Genomic DNA, 17,535 nt, shown 5'->3' with positions numbered 1-17,535 from the left:
AGGTGGCTATGCTTCCAATCTGGATGTTAGGCAGATCCTGTGGATGCAATCAGGGTGCCAGGGCTGACATGATACTAAGGAGGGGGAGAATTATTTCACAAGGTTGTGCTGGCTGGGGGCATCACATAAATCAATACTAAAGGGTTGGCTGGCTGTTGGGATAAACATACAATGTGGGGCTAGCTGGGGGCAATACACAAGGGTGTAGGGCCATTAGTGTTGGCCATGTTTTTCAGGACACATAACTTTTACATATTGCTGACTCACGTTACCTGATTAGACCAATTTACTGGTAATTTGAAATCACATAGTTATTGTGGTAAAGCATATTGTGTGGGTTTTGAGTCTAATTCGCTTGGGGGACATAGGCACCCCCTTTAAAAATTGTCTTGGTGGTGGCAGCGTTATGATATTAGTTATATCATTATAGTTAATTGTGGGTGGTGTTAAGGGTGGATATTTTTTTTTATCACTATTTCCGGTCTAGGGCAGACAGATAGTGAATTTTAACCCTTTTACTAGCTGAACCAAGTCACACGCACGCTTGGAGTAGGGTGCGTCCGTGAAAGGTGTCAGTGTGGCAGAGCTTGTTCTGGTGTGTGTGTTTGGGCATCAGTGTGGCAGAGCCTCTCCTGGTGTGTGTTTGGGTATCAGTGTGGCAGAGCCTGTCCTAGTGTGTGTGTTTGGGTGTTGGTGTGGCAGACCCTCTCCTGTTGTGTGCTTGGGTGTCGGTGTGGCAGAGCCTGTCCTGGTGTGTGTGTGTTTTGGTGTCGGTGTGGCAGAGTCTGTCCTGGTGTGTGTGTTTGGGTGTTGGTGTGGCAGAGCCTGTCCTTGTGTGTGTCTGGGTGTTGGTGTGGCAGAGTCTGTCCTGGTGTGTCCTAATTTGTAGTCACTTCAAAGGACAAAACAATCTAGACCCAGAAATCAGTCAGATGAAAAGTAAAGAATTTGTGTTAATTACTCTATTTCAATCTGCATATTTTATTAAAAAGGATTAGTGGCACTTAATTGTGGCTTCAGAAGTCCTGTGTATAGTTTATAGTAGTTTAGGTTGAGAAAAGACCTGCGTCCGTCAAGCTCAACCAACCCTTTTCCTATTCCTTGTTTATCGCTGTTGATCCAAAAGAAGGCAAAAAAAAAAAACGTCAGCAATTTCGAATTGTGCTTTCAATGGGGAAACAAATCCTTCTTGACTCCAAATGGTAATCAGAGGCCCATTTTCAAGGCATTTAATGTAATTACTAGCACCACCTCTTCAGGCAGTGAATTCCATTCATTTATTGTCCTTACTGTAAAAAATCCTCTCCGCTGTCGTAGAGGTCTTAGCGGGTGACCTCGTGTCCTTTGTAATGTTCTATTAATGAACAGGTCTTTAGAGAGCTCTTTGTATGGGCCCAGTACTTATTTATAGAATATTATCATATCCCCCCTAAGATGCTGTTTCTCTAATGTGTACAAATTTAACCTTTCCAGCCTTTGTTCATAACAAAAACTTTCCATTCCCCTTATTAGTTTTGTGACCCTTATTTCTCTAGTTTCCTAATGTCTTTTTTAAGAAAAGGCACCGAGAATTGAACTGCAAATTCAAGGTGGGGTCTTACCATGGACCTGTAAAGAGGCAGAATAATATCTTCTTCCTGTCAATACTCCTTTTAACACATGCCAATATCGTATTTGCCTTTGCAGACACTAGCTGGCACTGTGCACTACTGCTAAGTCTATTGTCTACAATTACTCCCAAATCTTTTTCATTAGTAGATTTCCCCCAAGGAAACACTATTTAAATAATATGTTTTATGTACTTTTTATTATTATGCCCAAAATGCATACTTTTACATTTGTCTATATTGAATCTCATTTGCCATTTATCAGCCCAGTTACCCAATTTATCCAAATCACCTTACAGTGAAGAAACATCTAGTTCAGCCTTTATTACCCTACTTAATTTGTGTCATCGGCAAACACTGAAACCTTTTAATGGGGTGTGTAGACTTTTTATATCCACTGTACATCCATAAGATGTGCATGGCAAACACTAGTATGACATTGTCTACTTCTGCTTTCAAATACCAGTACCCTGATGCTGGTCTTGGAGATGATAACGCTATTCAGAATAGATAATTACATGATTAAATATAATTATTTATTACATTATATTGTATCAATGTGATTGGTATTTACATTAACACTAATATAATGACAATATTACAAATGATATGCAAAATTCTGAGAAACAATACAAACTCTAAATGTTTTATTATTTTTATTGCATTTGGAGTATACCAGTTGAGCACACAGTGAATGAAATCTGGTATGTACACTTTATCTTTACAAATCTGCAACAGAAAATGTACACTATATAACAGTGCGTATGAAACTGTGCTTAACCACTGCATTATAACCAACTGCAACTTCAAACACCAGAACTAACAATACACATGTAAGAGGAAGTGATCTACATAGCAACTGTTTGGAATTTTGACCAGTGTCTGGTAGGCAAAGGGTAAAAAACTGGAGCAATTATTTAAAGTAAAACCCTCAAAGCAATTTTCTGTGCCAATAAAAATAGGGGACTCTCATAACCGATTCCTATTTTAAATGTAATCATCTTCTCTTTCAACACTTTGAACTTGGCAAGGTCAATTTGCTGAGGAATCCATTGTAGTGGCTATCCATGTTGATATTGATCAGATATCAACTTTGAGGCATGTCAGGATTATTAAGTAGACCTAAACGTTCACATACATTTACAATCCAGACATGTGAGCGGTTTCTATACAAAAAAAACCCATTTATAGCCAGTTAAGCCAATTTGCTCTCTAAGCCGGCACCATCCAAACCACTTATATCTACAGTATGAGGAGCCCAGTATTTCTCTGTTGATGTACTTTGCAATACACACATTGGGCAATGTGGCAATGATTTAGAGTTACAAATGGTTCTTTTAGGTGCTTTCTTGTTTATTTTAAACAATAACTACTGCAGTCTAAGAGGAAATTAGAAAAATGCACTTATGGACACATAATACTGTAATAACTGCCACATTGCCTCTTGCTTTTAGTACAATTCTATACCATATACACATTGCTATTAAAAGTGTGCAAGAAAAAAAAAGACATAAATCCATACATAGCCAATACCTACATCAATTTGGTTAGCATACTCTGCCTCTTCAATAAAGCAGCTGGTTTTGTAGAGGAAAAAGTGCCCTATAAGTTTTAAACCAAGACACTCTGGATTCTAGAAGTTAAGAATCTAGACTAGAAATCTAGAAATTAAACATTGTTTTTTAAACAGCCAATACAATTATATCTTTAAAAACAGAAAATGCTGTTGCCATAGTTTGAAGGGTTGGAGCAGTAATTTTTTTCATTCACAAATCTAGGAGTTGACAGAAGAGTTGCAAATCCCACATATTGTCATGCATTAAAAAGACCTAATTACAGCCAGCTCCAGGGCTGAGCTGACCTTGCATAATGCATAGGCAAAGCACATTACTTTCAAGAAACCTCCCCAAATGTACTATGCATCACTATGTCAGTCCTTCTAGCATGACATCCTAATGCAAAGTGATGTCATGGAAATGTGCACCAACAAAATGCATTCTCAACTTTCGCCTATTTTCACTCTATTCTTAGTTTCTCTGTCCCACACTATGTCCTCTAGCTACTCACTATTCCCTGTCTTCAGCTTCTCTCCTGTCCTTCCCTCAGTCTCTACTATATCTTTAAGCTCCTATGTACTTTATTATATTTCTTTATCACCTCCTCTGTTTCTCCTAGTCTCTCCAGTATGTGGGAACTGTTTGCTGACACAGAGTGTCACTTCCACCATACTTGTATATCAGTTTGTTGTTGTCCTATGTTTGTAAGGAGTATTTATGTAATATTTGTCGGAAAAGTCGTAACATTAGAATTTATACTTATGTTTTACGTGAGTGTAAGGACTGGGCTGAGAGGCAGAAGGTGTAGACACCCAGTAGCAGGCAGTCCAAAAACAAATGTCAATAATCAGTTCAGAAGGTCAAGGGCAGGCAGCACAGGATCACAAGGGATTAAAACACCAAGGATGAAAATGTAACAAGCCAAAAGCCAGGAGGTCAAGCAGGTTTTTTTGCTAGACAGTCCTGACTTTTGGTCAGCGAGGATCATCCTGGGCCCGTTTCAGAGCTGTAAAGTCAATGGAGGTCTGGGCTATTGCATCACAGACCTCTATTGCAGCTTCCACTTTATCACTCTACAGCTGAGCACCACAAGGTGGCTCATCGGGTAAAGTGTGTACGTGGCTCATCCGCACTCACTCCTGCCTTTGACCCTGACATCTCTGCATGTAGCTACGACCAATACATGTAATTTGGAGGACACCTGAAATGGAGCGTGCTTTGTCTATGTTGTATGTTCGGTCTTCAAAATAGTTTGTGTGGGTCAGCAACAGTAGTGTGTGCTTCTATGTGGGCACTAGATATTAGTTCAGTCCTGCTCAGAATTGATTTACTTTACGGCCAATTAAATAAGCTACCGTCTCCAAACAATAGGCATATTTTAACATAATAAACAGGTCGCTACTATAAAATACCACCCCAAAAAGAAATTGTAACAAACAAAAATAAAATGGTGCAAAGATTCAAAGTCTAAGGTTTTGGCATACAGACTTGCTATTTTTTTATTGCCTAATAAATTGCTTGCAAGTAAATGTACCTTAAAAAGTACAAAATAAAAGAAAGAATAATTTTATTGTGTGAATGGCAAATGTGGGTAACTTCAGCCTCAGCAGAATTTTATTACGATAGTTAATGTATGCATGTGTGTAAAATGGAACTGGAAAGAAGTATATATCGAAATATAAAGGATATAATAAAAAATAATTTTGTTTCTTCTATATAAGCCTCAAAGCCATTAATTCTACAATGGTATTTATTTACAAAGATAAACAGTTACACACATTGTTGACATTACAGTTATGATAACTGTTGTGTGTATTGTAAAATTTGTATCCAGAGAATAGATTGAGGCTTTTTTTTTGTATATGTATTAAACACAATTACGTTAATTGATAAAAGACTATTTAAAGAACCTAGGAGTTTGTTCTTCTTTCCAGTTGAAATTGTGTTTGTTTTGCTGGAAGAGTTCCCTAAGTCATATCATCTCAATGTCAGTGCTACATAATGTAGGTTTTCAACATATGTTACGCAATGCTCTAAACCACAGATACATCAGATCTGTGCAGGTAGGCAGATAACCATCATAGCCTTAGCTTAATATATGTCTATCATCTGCACCCTGCAATTGTGAGTCTACATGTATTTCAGAGCATTCATATATTTTAGTACATTCAATACTTTTCTATTACGTGTCTGGAATGAAGCATTTGCCCTGGCTGAACCTTAATACACTTCAAAACCCACAAAACCATCTACAGATCAGATCCACATCAGCTCAGCCCTCCCAGATCTCAAAGAGAACATTGAGATGCACCAAAACACTTGTTAAATATAGTTCATTAAAACTCTCACTAAAACATAAACCAAAGTGCTGGTGCATAACAGAACATGCATGCTCCTGAGAAAAGTTTAATATACAGTACATTACTAAAGAACATAATGTGGTTCTAACAGCCATTGCTGCTAGTTAACTGTACATTGCATTGCAAGTCGCATACATGTTCTAGCATGGCAGGGTATTCTATTTTAGGACTTAGTCAAAGAGCAAGGATTTGAACACATTTGTAGAAGTGATGACCATGTTTGTGCTACATTACCTGTATAAGGGCAGAGAAAGCATCATAAAAACATTGCCTTTGTTATATTTTACATAAACATGGTTTCAATGTTTGTTACTGACATAAACAGTTTTATGTGAAGCAATTAAATTCCTATAAAGCTTAACCTGTGATTGTCAACCCTGTAGTTTTCAAATTACATTTTGGAACAGAGTACCAAAATGGTTTCAATTTAAATTCAACTTCTAGTATTCTTGCATGTAAATTTAAACTCCAAAATATTGTTTTGCTGTTAGACCACGCAAACCCAATTCTTCAAAAGTGACTGGAATTCCATCTACTTTTTATTAATTCTCCTGTACCCAATGAATGCATTGGTTTCCCCACTGTCTCTACCCTGACTCTTTACTGTTTATTTTATTTCTTATGGACTAAACCTGCTTAAAATCCATTCTGTGTTTCTTCTGTAGCAGTTCATGTATTGTAGATAATATGCCAGCATTCATCAAGATTAAATGTCTAAGTATCGTCCATGCTTTTGTTGGCGCTTGGAGTTAAGGCATCTTAATGTTTCATCTTGTTCAAAAAAAGGTAATTCAGTACACTCAGCCGACAACAGCCTACGTGTTTCACTTTTTTGTTCACTTACGTTTCCAGTATTCTCTGTGCATAATATAGTTTGGATATCTCTGTACCTCATTGTTGTAAAATGGACATAATTTGGGTGCTTCCTTGTTAGAGAAATGGTTATTGGTTAAAAAAAAGTTATTTCCGGGCATGTATAGATTGGTTAGAAGATAAGATCTATTTCTGTGCCGGTGGTTTTGCTGGTGTTGACTCATCACTGCCTTTGGTTCTGGAAGCTGACTGTGTGTCTCCAAGCTCTGTGGCCTTCCGTATAGCTTTAGGACTGACCCCACCTTTTCTACTACTCTGTGGGCTTGACAATCCCTTTTTCTGGATCTGGGGACTGGACTGAGCTGACCCGGTTTTTCTTCCCATGGAAGGACTCTTGGAGCCCTTTGGCTTGGATGGAGGTTGGAGTCCTTCAATTGCTTTTAAAGGCTTTAGGTCAAGCATGTCACAGTAATTATTGCATTGATGACCTGATACAAATTCTTCAAGCACTGCAGGACAGCAGCTCTCTTTTAGACCCTGATACCTAAAATAAATACAGATAAATGTCACTGCCTATATTACTGTCACTGATACAGTGCATTTATCACTGAAGACTGCAAACAAAAGGCAAAGGCTTGTTAGTCCAATAATCTGGAATAGTGTTTTGATCAAAGTAGTTACTAAATTGACGCAATCCACTTTTGATTATTTATTATCACAAATAATAATCATAATAATAATCAATTATGTATTGATTTAGCACCATCATATTTTGCAGCACTGTACTAGGTGTGATCACTTAAATGGGAAAATTAACAACGTCTGTATTATGATTATATTAATTATATAATTTTTCTTTTATTTTAATAATGAATGTATTCAAATAGTAACTCACCCCTTAGACTTTGTAGCAATTCCAATATTTGTTAGTTTCCACCCAACACCTGTAAAACACATTAGAACAATTACTGTAAAACTGGAAAATGTCACTTCATTTAAATGTTTTCTTTTGTAAGTACTGTTAAAACATTGTATACCTATCAGGAGCCCCTTGTTTCTATTCTCTGCCAAGAACTCTGGATAGATCAATGTTGGTGCTTCAATATTCAACTGGAGTTTATAGCTGTCTGTCGTTTGCCATAATGACCCAGTGACCCACCCCAGAAACAATTAGAACATGTAGGCTGCTGACAGATGCTAGTAGCAACCAATAAATATTGAGTTTTTGGGTTTTCCTAATAATAAACACCTTTATGTTGTGGTTGAAGCGCAAACATTTTTCATTGAAGTATAAAATCCTCCGTTTTGTGTTCATCGGAGGTCTTGCAAAGTGGTAAGGCGCAACTGGGTTGCACAGAGAGACCAAGGTAACAAGAACTTTATATTTTCGTGATGACTTGATCCTGTGCACCTTTTAAGGATTTTCTATGATTTTCCTTTTGCTAAATATTACCTTAAACAATTAATTTATACATATTGAGCGTGTTATCTGCCAAATGTGGTTTGAGATGCTTTATTTTCCACTTGGCTGGACTTCCCCACCAGGCTGAATGATGCCAGCTCTCAACTGTGTTTTCTCATATTTGCTTTCAAAAGGCAGCTATTTGGAATGATTTTCTCACCAGGAACCAGTGAAATATTGAGCATTAGTAAAATCAGTTAGCAAATAACTGATACCACTGTGTACAAGTAAAAATTCCCTTAGGTTTTATAGGAAAAATGCACCACATGCCTTCATTTGTACAACATAAACTAAAATCTGTCTGCAAATAAACAGAGAGAGAGAGATTTTTAAACAACAGCTCTTAAAACAATTTAAAAACTCTCTGAGATTCTCACCTTCTAGATTAGTCACCAGGAAATTCCCGTTGGTCCATTGGTACACCCAGTGCTGGAAGGTGCAGCATTTTTGCCCTATCTCTGATATATTCTTATGATGTAGTTTACCAGTAATATCTTGGATACAGTACTTTGTAAAGTGTCCTTCCAGATCATCCTCTATGGTGGCATAAGGGATATTGTTGGCAGGTCTATAAATTAGATTAAGAGGCAGTACCCTGAAATAAAACCATAGAAACACAGGATACAGAGTTAACACCAAATGAATCAACGTCTCTAGTAACAGAGATGATGCTACAAAGTTAGATCAAGGTAATGAAATCACAGCTTAAGCTTTTCTGGAGACTGACAGTCTCACTCATCCTTATTTGGAGATCTGCTGAAAACTTGCAATTAGCTTGGGCTCGTACCTGTCAGTGAGTTATGTCCCTGACACCCCTATTAAAAAAGAATGCATATTAAAGTACTTGAAATAACAAAATTAAAGCACTTACCTGGCCTTTCTCCTCCATTGTACCACTATTCCTGTCACTGATTGGCTGCTTGAAGCCAACTGCCTTCCTCCTCCATTGTACCACTATTCCTGTCACTGATTGGCTGCTTGAAGCCAACTCCGTTCCTTCTCCATGCTACCACTATTCCTATCACTGATTGGCTGCTCGAAGCCGCCAGTGGCAAAAAACTGCTATTATTGAAATCAATGGCAGCACTTTCTGCCCCAACTTTCCCCAAGCCATCACTGGAGCTGACTGGAGGTGAGTATTTCACATGCAGGGAGATGTGTTTGGCCAAACACATCTCCTGCTGGGCTCTTATCTGGGGGGATTTTGCAGAATCCCTCCACTCGTTTTCAAAGCAGACAACACAAAAATGTAAATGGATCATGCAGCTATGATGGCTGGAGTGTCTCTTTAATCTACATGCATCGTAATCTTAATCTTAAAATAACAGAATTATCACCAGAACTGGATACATCCCGATGGATCCTTTTAAGGGAATCTAACCACTTTTAAAAGAATGTCAACATACCTCAGCCTTGTTATGATCTTTTTTTGGGGGGGGATTTTCTGGATGCTATATTATTTGGTCACCTTCTCACTTGGTTTAAACTTTCCACCCTATCTGCCTGTATTGTTCCTGATGACAGGGTTTAGATGTTTTAGAAGTATATCTTCTGCATGTAAGGTATTGAACTGTATTGCATATGTATTCTTGTGATTACAAATCTTTAATATGTTAACTGACCTACCAACTATTTTTCAACATTTATGGTGGTACTGCTATTATCAAAGTGTATCTGAAGAACACATATGTGACTCTCCACTTACTCCAGAAGCTGCCCAAAGTTTGGTAGTGCTTTGCACTCAGATGCAAATATTTTGCAGTATTCTCTGGTTGTGTTCTGTATCTTACAATCCTGCATTGAAAAAAAGAAAAAAAAAAGGAATGATGGGCTCAGTAACTATACATGTAAATGATGAAGACTAAGTCAATTAAAACCGGCACTGCAAAACATTATTTTTCTGGTATTTTTTTATAGTCATGTGGGCCTTTCACACACATTGTGTTATATAGAAAAAAATATACACTCACTGACCACTTTATTAGGTACACCTGTTCAACTGCTTGTATCACAAAAACCTAATCAGCCAATTTCATGGCAGAGACTCAATGCATTTAGGCATGTAGACGTGGTCAAGACAACTTGCTGAAGTTCAAACCGAGCATCAGATTGGGGAAGGAAGGGGATTTAAGTGACTTTGAACGCGGTATGTTTGTTGGTGCCAGATGGGGTGGTCTGAGTATTTCAGAAACTGCTGATCTATCTCTAGGGTTTACAGAGAATGGTCCGAAAAAGAGAAAATACCCAATGAGTGGCAGTTGTTTGGACGAAAATGCCTTGTTGATGTCAGAAGAGAATGGGAGGACTGGTTCAAGATGGTTCAACAGTAACTCAAATAACAACTTGTTACAACCAAGTTTTGCAGAATACTATCTCTGAACGCACAACACAACGAACCTTGAAACAGATGGGTTACAGCAGCAGAAGACCACACCAGGTGCCACTCCTGTCAGCTAAGGATAGAAAACTGAGGCTACAATTTGCACAGGCTCACCAAAATTGGACAATAGAAGACTGGAAGAAAGTTGCCTGGTCTGATGAGTCTCTATTCCAGCTGCGACATTCAGATGGCAGGGTCAGACTTTGGCATAAACAACATGAAAGCATGGATCCATCCTGCCTTGTATCAACGGTTCAGGCTGCTGGTGGTAGTGCAATGGTGTAGGGGACATTTTCTTGGCACACCTTGGGCCCCTTAATACCATTGAGCATTGCTTAAACATGATGGGCTACCTGAGTATTGTTCATGTCCATCCCTTTATGACCAAAGTGTACCTATCTTCTGATGTCTACATCCAGCAGGATAATGCATCATGCCACAAAGCTCACATCATCTCAAACTGGTTTCTTGAACATGACAATGAGTTCTTTTGTACTCCAATGGCCTCCACTGTCAGCAGATCTCAATCCACCTTTGGGATGTGGTGGAACGGGAGATTCACATCATGGATGTGCAGCAAACAAATCTGCAGCAACTGTATGATGCCATCATGTCCATATGGACCAAAATCTCTGAGGAATGTTACCAGCACCTTGTAGAAAGTATGCCAAGAAGAACTAAGGCAGTTCCGAAGGCAAAAGGGGGTCCAACCCGGAACTAGCAAGATGTACCTAATAAAGTGGCCAGTGAGTGTATATTGCAAAATGCCAAAACGGTTCAACTTGCATACTAGGATTTTTCAGGATGTTAACCTGGGCATTACTGTTGTTCCATGGACTGGTAACAGTGGACACAATGAAGGAGAAGGGGTAGAATTCAAGCAATTTTGGATATCTGGAAATTAAGCACTGTAACTTTGTGTGAGCGTGAGAACTAGAATGCCAGATTTTTAAAGGCTGATCAGTGTCGTCTTTGGACATAGTGGTTGATGTGACTCTAGTTTCATCATGTACAAGTTTGCAAGTGTGGATATTTTTTTAGGACTGCCTTGTCTGGCAGAAGTGAAACATTATTCTGTTCCTAGCTAGGAAGGCAGAAGAGATCTCTGGGATTTAATTATTACAATTTAAAGTTTCATTTCCTTTATAAGGGTCGAAAGACCTTTTACCTGATAAAATAATTCACATTCCAAACAGCATTTTTCTTGGTTATCTTTGTCACTAATGTAACACCCCCATGCTACCTGAAACGTAATATTTCTAAAACTGAACTCATTATCTTCCCTCCCTCCATCTCCACTCCACTACCTGAATTCTCTATCACCAGCACAACTATCTCTCCTACTAACCAGGCCCGATGTCTTGGGGTCATCCTTGACGCAAACCTCTCCTTCATCCCTCACATTCAGTCCCTCACCAGATCCTCCCGCTTGCACCTAAAAAACATCTTTCGCATCTACCCATTCCTCACCCAAGAATCCACAAAAACTCATTCACTTATTATTTCCCATCTTGACTACTGCAACACTCTTCTGGTTGTCATTCCACTGTCTCGACTCTCTCCTCTGCAGTCTGTCTTAAATGCTGCTGCTAGGCTTATCTTCCTTGCACACTGCTCCTCTGGCTCCCTATTACCTTTAGAATTAAATTTAAAAACACTGCGCCTCCATACATTTCTGCTCAATCTTTACATTCTTCCCATGGATTAAGGCTCTCCTCCTCACTTATCACCTCTTCCTTTTCCCGTCTACAAGATTTCACTCGAGCTGCCCCATATCTCTGGAATCTACTCCCAAGGAACCTTCAGCATTCACCCTCCCTCCCGACATTCAAGAAACATCTCAAAAACCCACTTCTTCAGAGAAGCATACCATCTTAGCTGCTAGAACTTCCTTGTCATTGATACAACCACTCACTACCTCTCACCCTTTCTCTGTGCCTTATGTTTGTCACCCCATTCCCTCAAGATTGTAAGCTTGCGAGCAGGGCTCTCTCCACCTAATGTATTGGTTTGTCTTAGTCTGGCAGTTTTTGTCTTGTCATACCCCTTGAATATATGTATTATATTAAGCGCTGGGTAAATTGTTGGCACTATATAGATAAAAGATAATAATAATAATGAGTAGTAAACCATGTTAAATTAATGTGTGTAAAACATTTCTTAAAATAGCATTCCAGAGTACTAAGAAATATGTAGCATGAAAATAATCACTAAAAGAAAATGTTAAGTTATAGTTGAGAATGAATACTAAGAATACTAAGAATTCTAACACTTACCTGAATGGTTATCTCATAATTCTTCTCCACCAAAGTGCTTTCATTCTTGGTCCCAAATGTGATGAGGTTTCTGATCTTTATAATAGAGGTTTTTCCTGATTCAAACATTGGTTCCAGTCCATAAATAACCTTCACTCTAGAAGACTTCCTTAGAAACCCGTTTCCAACATGTGCGTCCTCCATCACTATCCTTCCAAAAAACTTGTCTCCCCAATAGCCAGAATCAGCTAATCCTTTTGCAAAAACCATGGGCGTCATCTCTATTTCTTCCCCAACTGAAATAGCGGTAGAAAGAGCAGTGACACTTACATACACATGGACATTATTTCAGAACTCCATGCAGTGTCCAGGAGATGATAAAAGAGAGAAACAATAATAGGTTAGAGCTGAAGGGACCATTCATCATCTTTGACTACCTTTGTTACATACAAATGCATGCATACATTATTCTAACTGGTCACATACATTACTAAAATATATGTAAAACTTGCTTCAACATCTGAATATCTACTTCCTGGTATTGCAGGAGGCATCATAAAAACTATACACCCAAAATCCCACCACAAGTAAGCGCCATCTAACCAGATTTAGATTGTTTAAAGTCTCACAACAAACTCATGCATTGTTAGTCTTCTAAACCTTCTGCCCAGTTGGTGGTCACCAAGGGTTTTTGAACCTGTATATTCTGTTGGTGTAGTACTGACCCCATATCAACCTATGTTTCTTATATGATTTAGAGATCTTATTAATACAATGGACAGTACTTTTATATGTTGTTGGAGCCATTTGCGTCATATATTGAAAACATTTAACCTAATTTTTGGCTAGATCTAGTACTGTTGTTAACATTGTCTTAGCATAGGCTGTTATTTAGAGTATTTGCACACACAGGGTAATATGAGTGGGGAAAGCCAAAGACATCTTCGAAAAATGGACAAGTGGTAAAAACAAAGGGGTTTGTTGAAATTCACTAAAGTGGGAGTTGGCAGGGGAGTTTGTAGGAACAGCATTATAAAGGGTCGGCACCAGTGAGCTTCTTATGGAAGAAATGTTATTCTGGCTCCAGATATTGCATACTTCAATTGTTGAAGTGACTTTGAAGGAATGTCACTGAAGGAGCATCTCTTCATAACGAATGATGGAGTTATGGAGGTAAAACCAAATATCTCCAGCCAATCCTTGTTTGGAATTGATAGCAAAGGGGGAAGAAGCATCATCCTAAATTCCTTATATTAATATTGGCCACCTTTGCCCCTTTAGCAGCCTGCTTTTCCACTTCTGCCCCTCCTAAACAGCCTGTCTGTCCCATTTCTGGCCCTAAACACTCATTCATTCACCCCTTCACTCTTGCACCCCCTTTACTCTCTTGCAGATTTCACCGGCCCGAGCATCACTGGGGCCGTGCAGGCTCTCTTTTCCTGCCCATGGGAAGCAGGAATCTAGCGGTAAGCTGCAGGCCCATGTCAAGCCGCATATACATGTGCTTAGCCGGCCCACCAGGCACCCCCCTGGGGAGGGGTCTTCAACTTTGCCAACCACACATGCCAATGTTATTTACCTTCAATTTCCTCTTTGGAAATGAATCCAGACAAAACTGAAAGGTAAGGCAAGAGATAACATTGTTAATGGATCATATTTTTAGGAGTGCAGTACCTCTTCTGTCTGCAGATATTCAATGAGAAAGAGAGACATATTCTTTTTTAAGCATGCAATAATTCAGTATAGGAGACAAATGTGGATATATGATATCTTATGATATCATATGAATATATTTATACGGTATATACACACACCGATCAGCCATAACATTATGACCACCTGCCTAATATTGTCTAGGTCCTCTTTTGCCAACCCATTGAGGCATGGACTCCACTAGACCTCTGAAGGTGTACTGTGGTATCTGGCACCAAGAGGTCAACAGCAGATGCTTTATGTCCTGTAAGCTGTGAGGTGGGGCCTCCATGGATGCATCCTGGTGCCATGTGTTGTCTATTATTATTATCTTTTATTTACATAGTGCCAACAATGTACGCAGCGCTGATGCACACACACCTGCCCATCCACTTGATATAAAAGAAAATGTGATTCATCAGACCAGGTCACCTTCTTCCATTGCTCCGTTGTCCAGTTCTACAGGGGTCAGCATGGGCACCCTGACTGGTCTGTGGCTACGCATCCTCATACGCAACAAACTGCAAATATATAAAAGTATCTGCGGAATCTGCCGGTGCTTTATAAATAAATGTAATGTAATATATATATTTATATATACACACTGTGTGTTCTGACACCTTTCTACCAGAACCAGCATTAACTTTTTCAGCAATTTGAGCTACGGTAGCTCATCTGTAGGATTTGACCACACGGGCCAGGCATTGCCCCCCACATGCATTAATGAGCCTTGGCCACCCCTGATCCTGCCGCTGGGTCACCGTTTTTCCTGCAGACCGGGAACAACCCACAAGAGCTGCAGTTTTGGAGATGCTCTGACCCAGTTGACTAATCATCACAATTTGGCCCTTGTCAGAGTCGCTCAGATCCTTATGCTTGCACATTTTTCTTGCTTCTAACACATCAACTTTGAGGACGAAATGTTCACTTGCTGCCTAATATATCCCACCCAGGTACCATGAGAACAAGATTATCAGTGTTATTCACTTCACCTGTCAGTGGTCATAATTTTATGGCTGATCGGTGTATATATATAGCAGTTTTTGCTATAGACAGTGAAGCTATTACAGTACAATTTAATTAAGCATCTCGGTCTAACAGATGGCTTCCTGCATTTTTAAGGGAAAAATTTAACAAAAATATTTAAAAAATGTGGTCATTTTGTTACAATTATAGCATATATATAGCAACATTTCAAATAGGCAGTACTGGTGCTTGAAAGAATATTTTATACTGTAGTCACACTGCAATGCTATTTAATATCACAAGAGGTCTCTGCAATGCTAACTATTGAAGGCATAAATTAGTGAAGTTTACACAATTTATTTGCAACATATACTTTTGTAGAAAAAATTAAGTTACTGTTTCTTGTTTGGCTTTTGAAAGTCTAGGCCACCCTATATTAAAAATATATGGTATTTTCTGAATATACAGTAGCTTCCAAAGATGTCCTAGGAAAATCAAGCTAGGTGCACACCACTGTTTGTATAACTATGAAGATAATAGCTCAATGTAAGCAAATACTTTATTTATGCCACATACATATGATACATTTTAGATACAGTATATATATATATATATATATATATATATATATACACACACATATATAAACACTTAGATATCCACATGCATCAAATAATACTTTTACATAGAACATTTAACAATAATAAAGTAGAAAGAAAGAAATCACTCATGCTGCCTACATAGCGGTTTTACATACAAAGCAATGAAGTTAGATTGAAAGAACCAAACCATACACTAAGCACACTTAGAGTACTTACTCTCTGAGCTTAGAAGACAATCTGTTGAGTCTGTCCCGTACTCATTTTCAATAGTGCATTGATAAACGCCACAGTCCTTAGCAGATGCTTGCACAATTGCAAGGGCCACCTGACTTTCATCACCAGCACTAAGATGGATAGAAATATGTTTAAGTACTGCATCAAAAATTGAAAATCGCACTCTAGAACCCCAAGGAAAAGAAACTTGTCATGAGCATATGTGGCATTCTGTATATAGAATGCTTCTGAATCATACATACACTACCATATCAGAGCCCTCCCTATCACACATGTATACAAACATTGGCCCTTCCACTGTAGGCACAAGAGTGGCTCCAATGTTTGATTTTTTTGCAATATTATTATATTGGTAATGGTTTATTTCACATGTTATATAGCGCTGTACATACCTGCAGTACATGGGATATGGCCTGTAATTTTTTTCATGCTAACAGCCTTGGATAACTGACATCCTCTGTTAATAACAGCATACGAGACAACCAAAGTGCTTGTACTTTACACAAGAGGTAGGTGGCCTCATCAGGCTTATAATACAAATGTTTCCTTACTAAGTTTTAGTTTTCCCTACTAGCTTTGTCAGAAAGTTAGCACAATTGAGCTCTCCACCCTTTATTGACATCATTATCCCACATGCTATTCCTACTGTTAATGCAACATTGCACGGTTCTTCAATACAAATGTGTCAGTTTAGTAGTATCCCATCCTAATTTATTGCATGCTTACTAACTTCAGCTTATATGTATTCAATCACCAAACTAACCCTCTTAACAATTGGTAACCGTGTTACCAATTGCTGCCCCAAAGCATGAATGATTAAGTAAAAACAAAAAGCTGCATTACCATCTCTTTACTCTTGCTACTGGAACTTCATCTTTATACCATGTTATACATGAGTCACTTAAAACATTAAAAAACTGGCACCAGAGTTTCAAATTTCCAGATGCGTCAGAAAATTGCTCTGCTCGTATCTTCCGTATCACCTGTGGAGCTGAAGAAGAACAATTGGAAAGTGGTTGTCTAGTTCAATAAAGGATTGCATTGTTTTTACTGTTGTTGTATAAAAGGTTACTCAACAGTGTCTTCTATGTCCATTAGACAAACTATATTTTGGAAGTGATACCTTCCAGTTTTAATTTCAGAATGGCACTGCTTTCCTGACACTGATTGGCTGTGTGAAGTAGCCAATCGGTGGCAAGATCATGGAGGAGGCAAGCTGATGCACAGCTATAGTTTTTACCTCAGGTAAGTACTTTTATTTCATTTTTGCTTGTTAAGAATGCATATTAAAGTGTTTTAATATGCATTCTTCCTTAGTGGGGCTGTCACTTTAAGTTTTGGTCCTGCACTGACAGGCCCTGTACCCTGATTTCAGGGATGGTCCCTGTACTGTACCTTTGTCCTAAGGGTTCTATTTTGGTTGTGCAACCACTAGCATTACAGCCAGAGCCGGCCTTAAGTGTTCTGGCGCCCTGTGCGGACTACTCCTCTGGCGCCCCCCCATCCCCCAAAAAAGAAAGGAAAAAAAATCTCCCCCCTCTGCACCTTCTCACAAGCCTTCCCCCCTCTGCCCCTTCTCACTGCCTTCCCCCCTCACTGCCTTCCCCC

General features: G+C 38.8%; 1 protein-coding gene across 2 annotated transcripts in view; it reads right to left on the bottom strand.

Moving 5' to 3' along the window:
* Positions 1-5,481: 5,481 nt before the first annotated feature.
* Positions 5,482-17,535, bottom strand: part of ALPK3 (alpha kinase 3) — a 45,708-nt gene continuing 33,654 nt past the window's right edge. For both annotated transcript variants that reach the window (XM_053462547.1, XM_053462548.1), the window contains 8 exons: positions 16,771-16,918; positions 15,910-16,037; positions 14,013-14,048; positions 12,455-12,729; positions 9,504-9,592; positions 8,176-8,393; positions 7,232-7,280; positions 5,482-6,880 (listed from right to left, as the gene is read on the bottom strand). In XM_053462547.1, coding sequence (XP_053318522.1) covers positions 6,523-6,880; positions 7,232-7,280; positions 8,176-8,393; positions 9,504-9,592; positions 12,455-12,729; positions 14,013-14,048; positions 15,910-16,037; positions 16,771-16,918 — 1,301 coding nt within the window. In that variant the 3' untranslated portion in view covers positions 5,482-6,522. The remainder of the gene's footprint in view (positions 6,881-7,231; positions 7,281-8,175; positions 8,394-9,503; positions 9,593-12,454; positions 12,730-14,012; positions 14,049-15,909; positions 16,038-16,770; positions 16,919-17,535) is intronic.

The sequence above is a fragment of the Spea bombifrons genome, chromosome 4 (genome assembly GCF_027358695.1).
Source record: "Spea bombifrons isolate aSpeBom1 chromosome 4, aSpeBom1.2.pri, whole genome shotgun sequence".
Classification (NCBI taxonomy): domain Eukaryota; kingdom Metazoa; phylum Chordata; class Amphibia; order Anura; family Pelobatidae; genus Spea; species Spea bombifrons.
Note: the sequence above shows the minus strand (reverse complement) of the source record. Positions and strands in the feature narration are given on the sequence as shown.